Source organism: Macrobrachium rosenbergii, unplaced genomic scaffold (genome assembly GCF_040412425.1).
Source record: "Macrobrachium rosenbergii isolate ZJJX-2024 unplaced genomic scaffold, ASM4041242v1 13903, whole genome shotgun sequence".
NCBI classification, from domain to species: domain Eukaryota; kingdom Metazoa; phylum Arthropoda; class Malacostraca; order Decapoda; family Palaemonidae; genus Macrobrachium; species Macrobrachium rosenbergii.
The window spans coordinates 1,055,075-1,067,660 of record NW_027100723.1 but is presented as its reverse complement, the minus strand read 5'-3'; the positions used below and the strand labels follow the sequence as shown (position 1 = coordinate 1,067,660).

The 12,586-nt window shown below is 39.8% G+C and overlaps 1 protein-coding gene across 1 annotated transcript; it reads left to right on the top strand.

Annotated features, from left to right (window-relative positions):
* The first annotated feature begins 5,406 nt into the window (after positions 1 to 5,406).
* Positions 5,407 to 6,048, top strand: LOC136837967 (angiopoietin-related protein 7-like). Its single transcript, XM_067102834.1, has 2 exons — positions 5,407 to 5,638; positions 5,764 to 6,048. Exons 1-2 carry the CDS (start codon positions 5,464 to 5,466, stop codon positions 5,946 to 5,948), a joined length of 360 nt encoding a protein of 119 aa, XP_066958935.1. The 5' UTR covers positions 5,407 to 5,463; the 3' UTR covers positions 5,949 to 6,048.
* Positions 6,049 to 12,586: the final 6,538 nt, after the last annotated feature.

Genomic DNA, 12,586 nt, shown 5'->3' with positions numbered 1-12,586 from the left:
GCCTCCCGCCGAAGACCCCACCATGGGAGCCCATCAACCCATTGAGCAGAAAAAGGTTGCTCCACCAGCAGAAGGAGGGGGGGCCGGGGATATGCTACTTCCACTGGAGGTTCCAGAGAGCCGCCCAGAGGTGCGAAGCCCCCTGCCCTTTCTTCCCTTCAAAAAACGGAGGTGGCGGCGGCCAACCCCACAGGCAGCTGTGGCAGCATCAACAAAAATACCCAGGGGCCCCTTACTATTAGGGTTCTACATCCGCGACACGATCTCCAGCAGGATGATGTTGGTCGACACTGGAGCCATACGTTCAGTATTTCCACCTTCAGGAGAGGACTGCAGACGACTGCCGGACCCAACTACCTGCCTGACGGCTGCAAACGGGTCCTCCATCCTCTCCTACGGCACCAAGCTCCTGCAAATCTCCATCCTTGGCCGGAGGTACAGCTGGGAGTCCATCATTGCAGACGTCAGGACTCCACTCCTGGGGGCGGATTTACCACCAGTCTAGCAGCCCACGCCGCCAAACGCCTGCTGAACACCCGTCCTGCCAGTCTCGCCCTTGTCGCCAGGCCCCAGGAGCCCGGCCATCTGTCCCATCGCTCTACCAGTATGGTTCCTCCTGAAGGAGTTCCTGGAGGTCTTCAAACCCGAGCTCCACCAGATGCCCAGGACTCCTGCCAAACACGGGATATACCTCCTTATAAAGACAAAGGCCCCCCGACTCATGTGAAGTTCTGACGGCTTCCCCCGCAGCACCTTCAGGAGGCCAAAAAGGCCTTCGCAGAGTTGGTAAGGATGGGCATACGCAAAAAGGCTCCCAGCCCATGGGCTTCCCCTCCTCACATGGGGCAGAAAGCAGACAGCACCTGCAGCGATTACAGGTGGCTGAAATTGGCAACAGAACCAGACCACTACCCCCTGCCAAACATGCAGGACCTGACGGCCTCTTTCTACGGGGCCAGGATATTCTCCAAAATGGACCTACTAAAATCTTATTTTCAGGTCCCAGTAGTGCCGGAGGACATCCCCAAAAGCACCATCGTCACGCCCTTCGGGTCCTACATCTTCGCCTTCTCCACCTTTGGCCTGAGGAACGTGGGCACGACCTTCCAGAGATTGATGGACAGCATCCTGGGGGACCTGGACTTCTGCACCTGCTACGTCGACGATATCCTAATCTTTTCCAGATTCCGGGAGGAACACCTGCGACACATCCGGAAGGTCCTGCAACGCCTGCAGGAAAGTGGCCTCGTCGTCAGGTTTGACAAATGCACCTTCGGCGTCGAGAAGGTGGAGTTCCTGGGCCACGAGATATCCCCAGAAGGTGTCCGCCCAATGTCGTCGAAGCCGTCGAGAAGTTCCCCACCCCTACCTCCATCATTCCTCGGGATGGTCAACTACTACAGAAGATTCATCCCGGGGATTGCTCACACCATGGCCCCCTGATGGAGGCAATAATAATCCTGAAGGGACGTCCAAAAGACCTTAGTGCGGTGGCCCTGACCAGCAGAAGGCTTCTCCTGACACAAAAGGCCTCCTCACCAAAGCAAATATCTTTGGCCCACTCAGGACCACAAGCGCTTCCCTCCAGCTGACGCACAGACGCCAGCAACGTCTCCTGCGGAGCAGTCCTGGAACAGGTCATCAGAGGGACCCCTCAGCCCATTGCCTTTTTCAGTAGGAGGCTAAACCCTGCCGAGTCCAGCTACAGCACCTTCGACCAAGAACTCCTCGCAGCATACCAGGTGGTACGGCACTTCAAGTTCCTCCTGGAGGGGACACCCTTCACAATTTGGATCAACCACCAGTCATTGATCCACGCCACGGCGCTGGGCGACACATGGTCCTCTAGGCAGCAGCGGCACCTCGCAGCCATCACGGAGTTCACCTGCACCATCAAATACCTCCCTGGCAGGAAGAACCCGGTAGCCGACGCCCTCTCGAGGATCGAGATCGATTCCATACAGCTCGGGATCGATTACGAGGACCTCACCCGCAAACAAGCTGCTGACCCAGAGACCCCAGCCTACCATACAGCCATCACGTCGCTGAAGTGGAGGGACATGCCCTTCGGCTTAGGAGGATCAACATTACTGAGTGATGTCAGTACCAGACGCCCCCGCCCCCTCCCCCTGGTACCTGCCTCCAGATGTCGGCTGGTTTTCAACATCATCCACGGCCTATCCCACCACTCCGGAAGGACAACAGCCAAACTGCTGATGGAGAAGTTCATCTAGCACAGCATACGGAAAGATGCAATGGCCTGGGCAAGACAGTGTATGTAATGTCAGACAAGTAAAGTGGGACGGCACACCAAATTGGGGGTGGGCGAATTCCCCCAGCCAAAGAGACGCTTTGGGCACATCCTCGTTGACGTAGTAGGACCTCTTCCCCCATCAGGAGGAGCCAGATACCTTCTGACAGTCATTGACTGCTCCACCAGGTGGCCCGAGGCTATGCCCTTGGAAGAAGCCACCTCCAGTGCATGTGCAGAAGCCCTCCTCTCCAGCTGGATCAGCCAGTTCGGTGTCCCAGATGACATAACAACAGACAGGGGACCCACTTTCCTGCCCGAGCTGTGGACCGACCTGGCACGTCTAATGGGGACTACTCACCGCAGCACCACCGCCTACAACCCCGCAGCCAACGGAATGGTGAAAAGGTTCCACAGGTCTCTGAAGGCGTCCCTCATGGCTCGTTGCTCCTCTGAAAACTGGAAGTACCAGCTGCCCTGGATCCTCCTCGGGTTGAGGACCGCCCCCAGAGCCAACAGCAACCTCTCCTCAGCGGAAAAAGTCTACGGGGAGACTCTGGTAGTCCCTGGGGAACTCGTTGCAGAGGACCGGGACGACATAGGAATGCAGAGGCTCCAAGAGAGGGTTGGAAAGTTCGCCCCCCTTCCAAAAGACATTCACCGACAGGACGCCCCCGCCTCATGTCCCCCGGGCTGTCCTCCGCCACCCATGTCTTCGTCAGGGACAGCGCTGTACGCTCACCCTTGACTAAACCCTACAGGGGACCTATCATTGTACTGGAAAGGAACAAGAAGGCATTCTGAATATCCATCCATGGTCGAGAAGACTGGGTGTCAATAGATAGTCTACAACCCGCATTCCTGGAGGGGGCCAACGCAGGCGGACCCCAAGATCTCCTGCGGGATGCAGCAGCCCCTCAAACAACCCTGGTCGCAGGAAGGAGGCGAGAGCATCCCCGAAAAAACCAGAAACCTGACGGAAAGGCACCCCAACGAAACAGTGCAGAGGACACCGGGGAAGGCGACCACCCTCTCCAGTTGACATCGAGAAAGAGAGGCCCCCTTCGTCGCCCCAGCAGATATCTGGTTTAATCAGACGTTGCCTCCGTCTTGGGGGGGAGTATTGTAAAGTCCCCACTCAACACATTCTCTGTAGAGAACATCCTGTTTTCTGCGGTGCCTTTTCATCGACCTAAGGTCACTCGAAATATATATTTGTCATAATTGTAAACTGTGTATATGTTGTCTTTATAAACAATCTTGTTTGTTTTATGTACAAGTAACGAGTTATTTATATGTCAGACATTGTTGATCACTATGTTCTCTGTATGAACCTGTCCTGTTTTTTAAGGAGTTAGTTTGACCTCAAGTCACCTGTAAATCTTTATACCAGCAGTCTCTGCGAACAACGCAGATATCCGCATCCCACTTTATAAGCGGCTAGTTGTCATCAATAAACCAGCAGTACTGGTCTTCCTGCTCCTTATTTCGCACCTGTCTCACAAGTACCTTATTAGTCTTTGTGGAGGAAGGTCGCACTGGCCACTCATCCTCTCAGTCAAGAGGAGGTTGCCAGCTCATGTTCTCAGTCCAGCTCGACTTTCTGCAAGTCATTTCATTTATTGCGATGCCAGAGCCACCAGGTACCAACTTTGTAAGAGAAATTTATATAATAAATTGTTCATGTTAGTTAAAAAAAAAATGGATTAGGGGACAAAAAAAAGTGGAAATGGATCACAACACTGCAAGGATTATGTCTCAGCAGCCAGCTGGGGATACGCCCCTAACACAAACGTCCGATTTTTGGACCTTTGAACGTGGGTTGTGTGCCTTTTAAATACCATTTTCCTTCTTTTGGGACCATTTGGCATTAAGCCAAAAAGATAATTTTAAATTTTTTGTAACCTGAGAGAGTAATCTTTAACTACAAGTATGTAACCTCTTATGGGTTAAACAGCATTTTGAAGATTGAAATCAGTATTTTGACTTTCATATTCAAATTAACTTACAATCGGAAAACATGGAAAAAATTGTGTTGGCCTGCTGCATAATCATTGTCACCACACAAATACAAGGCAAGTTCGAGAAAAATTTCTTGCTGTTTTGATGGAGATGATGCAATTGAATTGCAGTCACATTTGGCTTGAAATATTTTGATTCATCACCATTTGTTACTTTGTTTTCATAGAAAATTATGATCTGTTACATTTACAGATATACAGTATGCAATTCATTTATATATGCTATTTGAATATATTTTTTTTAATTTTTAAAATTTTGTATCAATTTTAGTCTAATAAGTAAATTACAAATTACATTTTCCTTATTTCGTATATTGGACATGGATTGATGTGGCATTTTCTAACTCCCTTAAAAGTAAAAGCATATCAAAATACCATGAAACACTTGATCAGCACCCTCACCAGATTTCAGATTTCACAGAAGCCTCCACTTTATTAAGTTCTTTATGAAAAATGCTACAGATGATAATCTTTTTGGTGACTATTTCCTTATTGGCATCAGGGGATTTTTCTCTTAAGTTTTTTACCAAGATTCAGTGGAATAATTTTTAGTAAAGACTGTGGAATACATTTTATGGATTACCTCTATAAAGTTTTGAGAATTCAGCCCAAAAGCATTTTTAAATCCAAATCTCAGACTTTTTCAGGTTTTAAGCAAGGTAAGAATGAAGACTCCCAAACTCAGGTATGGTCAAGGTGAACTTACCCATAAGTAAACTACCAGTTCCAAATTAGGTCTGTCTGTGGATGTCCTCTCTCTGAACAAAACTTACAACTTAGTGTAACAATTTGGTCACACTGTCAGATTCAAGGATAGTTGTAAAAGTTTGGTTGAGCAATCAGATTTGAGGGTAATTACTGTTATTTTCACAAAGATTTGTTTAAGTGTCGCCCATTTAGATCTTGACTCAAGGATCTAATGAATAGTGAATGGTCAGCCTTAAAGTATTTTTTTCATCCTGCTACTTTATATTGAATACTGTACTACTAGCATTTCTTATTGACTCTTTCTTGCCTTTATATCACATATATCATATATGCAAGCCCTACTTTCTATATATCTTAATTTTTTTTTTGTGACATTCTCGGCTCACCATTTTTAAAATACATACTTAGCTGTTTTGTCTTTCTTAAGGTAATGATGCCGTTCATTCACTTACAAGTAGTGCAAGACAGATACTTCGTATAAACATGGAGGACTGGGATGGAGCAAAAAGATATGTTGAATATAACTTTTTCATTGTGGAGGGTGAAGATAGAGAGTATCGCCTCCATGTAGGTGGATATTCAGGTGATGGGGGAGACTCTCTTGCTTACCATAACAATATGGCCTTCACTACCATAGATCATGACAATGACCTTCATGGTAAGTGGCATTAATCAGACTTTGCATCTGTATGTTTTTATGATGGAATTTTTTGTTTCACGCATGATGGTATTATGAAGGGAGACTACTGCCAACTAACTGTTAAATTAAATTTAATTTTGCAGATGGCAATTGTGCTACACTGTTTGGTGGTGGATTTTGGTATAACAAGTGCCACCAAGTGAGTGCCACAAGTGCCCTTCTGGAGAAGCAGCAGAACACAAAGGGAATTAATTGGAGCACATGGTATACTGATAGAACTACTCTGAAGGAAATTTACTTCAAAGTAAAAGAACCACCCTGCCTGTGAAATGGCATCTTTGTTATGAAGGCGTTATTATTGATTGTTTAGATGTTTTAAGTTCTTAAAATTTTTTAAGTTGTATTTTTAAATAAAATGTCATTAAGAACAGTTATTTCATCATTCTGCCCACCTACTATAAATGGGAAACCTGTCAGGATTATTATTTCTGACATCTAATCTCTCCTGATGAAGGGTCAAATGTATTTTTTGGTATGTTTCACCTTCCTCTAGGGAAGCAAAGATGAGAAAAAAAAAAACTCATTTCAATAAGAGCCTGAATTGATTTGATTTAATTTATGAATGTTTGGGCTAATGACCTGGCACTTGAACTGATTAGGCTATTCAGTGCCACAATACAAATTGTATTACTATTAAAAATAAATGGTGATTAGATTGTTCATTTGTGCTCTTTTTCTTCAGTGGAGAAGCTTGTCTCCAAGTACATCAAAAGTGCTTTTAGTTTTTAGGCCGGTTTTCTTGACAAAGTTGGGTGCACCCTTTTAATATCCTTCAGGTATACAAAAACCATCTTCACTGATTAAAGAATGTGGTTTCTGAGTCTGTTTTATACATGAGGTTGAATAATTTGAATTTTATGACAAATGCTTTATAAGTAGTTCCACTTTCTTTGGCTTGTTTGTTTTGAGGGAACATTCTTACTTATTTCCTTGCTAGTGCATGCACCTTCAGTCTGTTAATGCTTTCATTTTCCTTGATTTCTTGATGTAGCTGCTTCATTCTTCAGGCTTGTTTTTTGTGTCAAGGTGTGTCTGTTTCCTGAAGCAGATATGGATAGATTTACATATCTTCCCATTTCTTTGTTAGAATAATCGTGAGGGGAAAAGTAGGAATTTGCTTGAGCAATAGTTTCATAATTCTCTTTATTTTTGGTAATGCTTTAATGTTCTATAGAGTGGGTCTGGGACTTCCTTACAACACTTGTCATGTTTGATATTACGGAAGAATAGGAGTTATTTGGATTTTTATTAGCACCCATTATCTGTCTGGCATTTTCTCTACTGATGTGCTATACTTCAGCCTTTTCAACAATATCTTGCTCTAGCTTTCTTCATAGGCAAGTTTTGGATTGTGGAGAATGATTACCTTTGCAGAGGAAACAGTGATCAGGATACTGGCAATCCTTTTCCCTGTGACTCCTAGAACAGATAGAGCATCTTGTACTTGTCAATCTTTTTTCCCCCCACTTATGTACATAATCTCCAAATGAGATATAATATGGGACGTAACTCCTCTACTTTTAAAACAATGAATACCTCCGTTGATGCTTCCTAATATCTTTACTACGTACACATTTAATGGAGGGGTCTCTATTTCTGTCTCCTCAAATTTGCATTCTCCTCTTGAATAAATTGCTCCCCTAGTTATGTTAAATGATTTGTGAGGGGACACTTATCACGCCTACCATTTTGAGGGGCTTAAAGTTGCTAAGAAGCCTTGCTTGAGTTCCATTTCCTGCTTTAATCAGGATTCTTCCTTTTACCTTTTGGGATGGAACCAATCCTCATTTCTAAAACTTCAGTGGCCTTTATGTAGTTTGTTGCTCCTTCCTTGTAGTTACAAATAAACCACAGAAGGTATCTTCACCGATACCTCTCTTCCCTCTCGAAGGAAAAAATCATAAAGGTTTAGATTTATATTCGACATTCGTTCTTAAAGTGAAGCTATTGACGATGTCCATTGAAATGACTAGTTTAGTCAATTCATGATTCTCAAAACATGGTAGCCAAAGCTCCATTTGTCAGAGGTTAGTATTTATCTTATAATATAGCTTTGAAGGAAGTGGATAGGACACCCTTTGTATCACCTTTAGAAACTTCAGTATTTTGTACTAGATTTTAAACAAAATCCAGTACAGTTCTCTATTGCAATGTACAGTCGGAATCAATGTACGCTCAGAATCAATAGTCTGCCTGTCAGCTTGGTGCGGAGTATGCTGGTTTCACAAATATATGCAAGTATTATTATTAAATTATTTGTTTTAGCAGCCACTTCCGACTAAGTCCAATCGGCTGCTTATCAAGCAGATAAAATCTGTTGAATATGCTATGTTAAATAGAATATATTTATGGAATCTATTGTTTTAATTCTAAATTAGTGCATTTATATCATTTTATATATATTTGCATGACAGAGGAAGAAAATAAATATCTATATTCACGGATTACTCTCAATTATTAAAAATAAATAAATAAAATTAAAGCATAGAATTTTCCCCCAAATATTTAAAATTTCACTGATTACAGTCTGATATATACAAATATCTTTAAAATTGCAGAAACTTAAGCATTTATGCATACACACACACACACACTCATATACATCTATATTTATGCTTAAAATTGTAATAAGTAAGCTATATGTAAAAAAAAAAAAAAAAAATCAAATAAACAAACAAACAAATAGATAAAACATTTCACTTTTAAAATGTGTATGAATAAAATTATCTATATATATTTTAAGAGATCACTATCTGTTAAAAATCTAAAAAATCTTAAAACTTTTGAGTCATCATCTCCAGAATGTCCTGCATTCTAGGAGATGATCCAGTATTTATGTCTAATATGTGAATATTTGAGCATTCAATTAAAATGTGCTTCACTGTTATTCTGGTTTGACAGGAATCACATTCTGAGGAGGTTGACTTCAGTCATAAGAAAGCCATGAGTTAACCTTTGTGTGCCCATTACGCAGCCTGCACAAAGCAACCTCATGGTTTCTCTGCTCTGCAAGGAACTATTAAAAGTGAGTATTGGTAGTCTTTATTCCTCTAAATTTGTTATTTTCTAAGTGACAACCATTGGTCTCCCAGAGATTTATCTAATATAGATTTAAAATACTTTTTGAGTCCTTATAATAAGTTTTGTACATTTTATTTTTATCGTTTAATGCTGCTTTCTTTGCATTTTTATCAGCAATTTAATATCAATTCCAACATGGCCTGATGTCCAGCACAAGGATATCTTTTATATTTCGAATGCTTAAAAATGAATATTTTCTTTGTATTGCTCTAATAGCAGGGTGATGATGATTAAAAGAATCTATTGCTTGAATAGCACTTTTAGAATCACTATATATAGTGTAATGTTTGTTGGGAGTTTTGGGTATTTTATATAGAGCCAATGAAATTCCTGCTAATTCAGTGGAATATATGGAGCTATATATAGGCATTCTTCCATAATAATATTCCTCGTCTGTATGTTAACTGCGAATCCTACAGCAGCATCAGTTTTAGAACCGTCTGTATAAATGGAGAGTGTATTTGCATGCATTTTGGTGTTCCAGAAAATTTGTTTGATAGCAAAACTTGAATTTCCTTTTCTTTAAATCAAATAATTCATAGCATATATAAGGTTTATTCCATTTCCAAAAAGGTGTTGAATTTGGTAAGTGGTTCAGGAATTTTAATGGTGAATAATACTATATTTCTATGTATATTTGAATGTATCACAAAATGAATAAAAAGATCGTGGTCCAAATTCTTTTTTTGGAATTCTGGTATTATTTATAATTCTACTAATTTTGATGGGTATCTTAATGTCCGCGAATAGAAGTTTAAACTATATTCGACCTTCTTTGATCAAGGAACATAGACCTGTTTCACAATACAAAGAAATAACAGGTGTAGATTTAAATGCACCTGCAGCATATCTCAAACCTGCATTATGAAGAGGATCTAATTTTTCAATGTACTGGCAGATGCAGAAGCATATAGATGCGACCCAGCATAATCAATTTTACTCAACATCAAGGTCTTGTGTAAATAAAGTAATGTACTTCTATCTGAGCCCCACTTGGTATGTGACAATTTCTTCAGCAGATGGAAGCACTTTACTACAACTTACGTAGGTAATTAATGAAATTTCCAGTCATTCGTTGGTCAAAATACAACCCCAGAAACTTCTAGTATGAGTCATAAAATTAATTAGTTTATTATATAGTAGTAATTTCATTTTCGGTACATTTTTCTTATTTGTAAAAGTAATGGCTACAGTTTTATTTGTCGATATAGTGAATCCATGTGCAGTAGTCCATGATACAATAAGATCAAGAGATTTTTGTAATATACTCTGTCCTGTATAAATATCTGAGTGGATGATCCAAATAGCAAAATCATCTACATACAAAGAACACTGTACACCAGTTGGTAGTTGTTTTGTAATGTCATTTATGGCCATAATAAAAAGGGTGGTGCTCAAAACACTACCTGAGGAACTCCTTCATATTGTGGATACTTTCTTTAGATAAAACACCATTTATCTTAACTTTAAAGGTTCTTTTCCTTAAAAATTGTACTATGTTTAAGGGTAAACACCCTCTCAGTCCAGAATACATTTCTTTTAAAATCTGATGTTTCCATGTTCTGTCAAGGTGTCTTTTCCATATCAGAGAAAAAATGGCGTGTGGCATAACTATTTGAAGCAAAAGCTTTCAACATCAGCGTCAAGCAGTTAAAGGATCAGATGGGCAGATCTCAGTTTCCTATATCCATATTGTGAAACAGAAAAGTATCCTGTTTTTTCAAGATACCAGATTAATCTGTTGTTAATCATTTTCTCAAACAGTTTACATAAACAGCTTGTTAATGCTATTGGTCTGTAGCTATTTGTGTCATAAGGATCTTTGCCTGGCTTCAAGAATGGAAGGTCCAGTGCTTTCCGCCAATCTTGTGGAAAATATATTTCTATCCATATTTTGTTGTAATAGCTTTAATAAACATTGTAAACTGTTAGGGTGAAGGTGTTTCAACATTTCAAAAGTGATCAATCCTCACCAGGGGCTGTATAGAACATGTTGACAATGCCGATAAGAGTTCATCCATGGTAAAGCAATCATTGTATGAATAACATTGATCAGTCTCTGCAAAATTAATTGGATTTTTCTTCCTTTTCTTTTAATGCTGTGAAAAAGATTTATTGATGAACCTTTGGAGATATTACTTAAATGTTCTCCTAAGCAAGTTACTACCTCTTTAGTATCATATATCCGTTTGCTGTTAATTTTCAAAACTGGTACATGGGATCGAATGTGCTGTCCTAGTATTTTATGCACTTTTTTTCATATCTTTCTTAAGGGTGTATCTTTGCACACCGATTTTAGGTAGTTACACCAAGATTTTCTTTGTGCTTCATTAAACGTTCGTTTTGCGACAGCACACGACCTTTTATATTCTATGTAATCCGAATCATTTCTAGACTTTTTAAATTTTCTTTGGGCTTTATTACGAGCCTTCTTTTGTTTTTACACTCATTCCACCACGGAACTGGGCATTTGATCTTCACGTGATACAAATGGCATTGATGATTCTGCAGCATCAATTACCAGAATTAAAAACATAACTAAAATAGTTTTATGTCCAAATTATCATCCCATATTGGAACATTCTTTGTGCATTCACCAAAATCTCCCCAATTGGCTTTACTAACATTAAATTTATTGATTGCTACCTCTCCAGTGAAATTTAGAATATTAATCAAGACAGGAAAATGATCACTACCACACAAATCGTCAAGTAAGTGTTCCAGAATATTTATCTGCTAGATCTGTGAACACAAGGACAAATCTATGTGAGAGTAACTCTTTGTTCGTTGATCAAAATGAGTTGGTTTGTCTTCATCTAATATGTGGAGTTGATTATCTATAATAAAATCAAGTATAATGTTGCCTCTAGAGTTTGATTTTACATCATGCCATGATAAATGTCTTGCATTGAAATCTCCTATAAGTAAAAATGGTTGGGGGAGCTTCTTGACTAAGTCATTCAGCTTTTCTAAATCTATATTATTATTCGGGTTTAGATATATAGAACAAATTGTTATAATTTCCTCTAGTTTAATCTGAACTGCTAAGGCATTTATTTCAGATGAAACATCATGTACTGTGAAAGGTACATCTTTTCCTGACGAGAATCATATTTCCTTCTTTCTGATTAGCAGAGTGAGGTTGATAAGATGCTAAAACTTATTTGTAAACTGTAGGAAATGGCAAAAATGTTTCATTGAGGCAGATACAAATTGGCCATATTCCATCAATTAATTTAAGTAATTCTAATTTGTTTTTGTTAATACTTGAATGTTCCATTGTAATATAAATGAAGGAGTGTCATTATTATTTTTAGAATTGAATTTTACTTACTTACTCTAGTCTTACGAACCCTGAGTTGGGAGAATTGAGTCCACTTTATTTTTTGAATTGGAACTTTTGATAATATCTTTGTTGTTGTACAACGGACTTTTGCTTCCTGCACCTTTTCTGTAATCAGTGGCATGGCGTCTCGTATCAGTGATCTATGTGTTTTTATATTTGGTTTTCTTTTTTAGGTTCCTTAGAATTCTGTGAAATTATTTTTAGGAAGAATTATTTTCAGAAGGGTTTTTGCATTATTGCGGTATAAACAATGGTTTCTCTGAACTTGTAGTTAAAAATTTTAATAATAATAATAATAATAGGCAACAAAACAGGAAACCTATACCTCCCTTCATCTTTAAGTCTTGACAGCTTACTTCAGACTCTTAACACTTCTTACACTTCTTCTCTGTCAACATAAATATTAAGTTGTCCAACTATTCGTGGCACGTCCTGAGTAAACATTGACTAGAGTTAAAATATTCAAGTACTTCAGAAAA

What these genes read in the sequence shown, in the direction of transcription:
- LOC136837967 (XM_067102834.1), top strand. Translation starts at nt 5,464, where the DNA reads ATGGAGGACTGGGATGGAGCAAAAAGATATGTTGAATATAACTTTTTC. An exon ending in TCATGACAATGACCTTCATG is followed by an intron (nt 5,639 to 5,763) that starts GTAAGTGGCATT and finishes TTAATTTTGCAG; the next exon opens with ATGGCAATTGTGCTACACTG.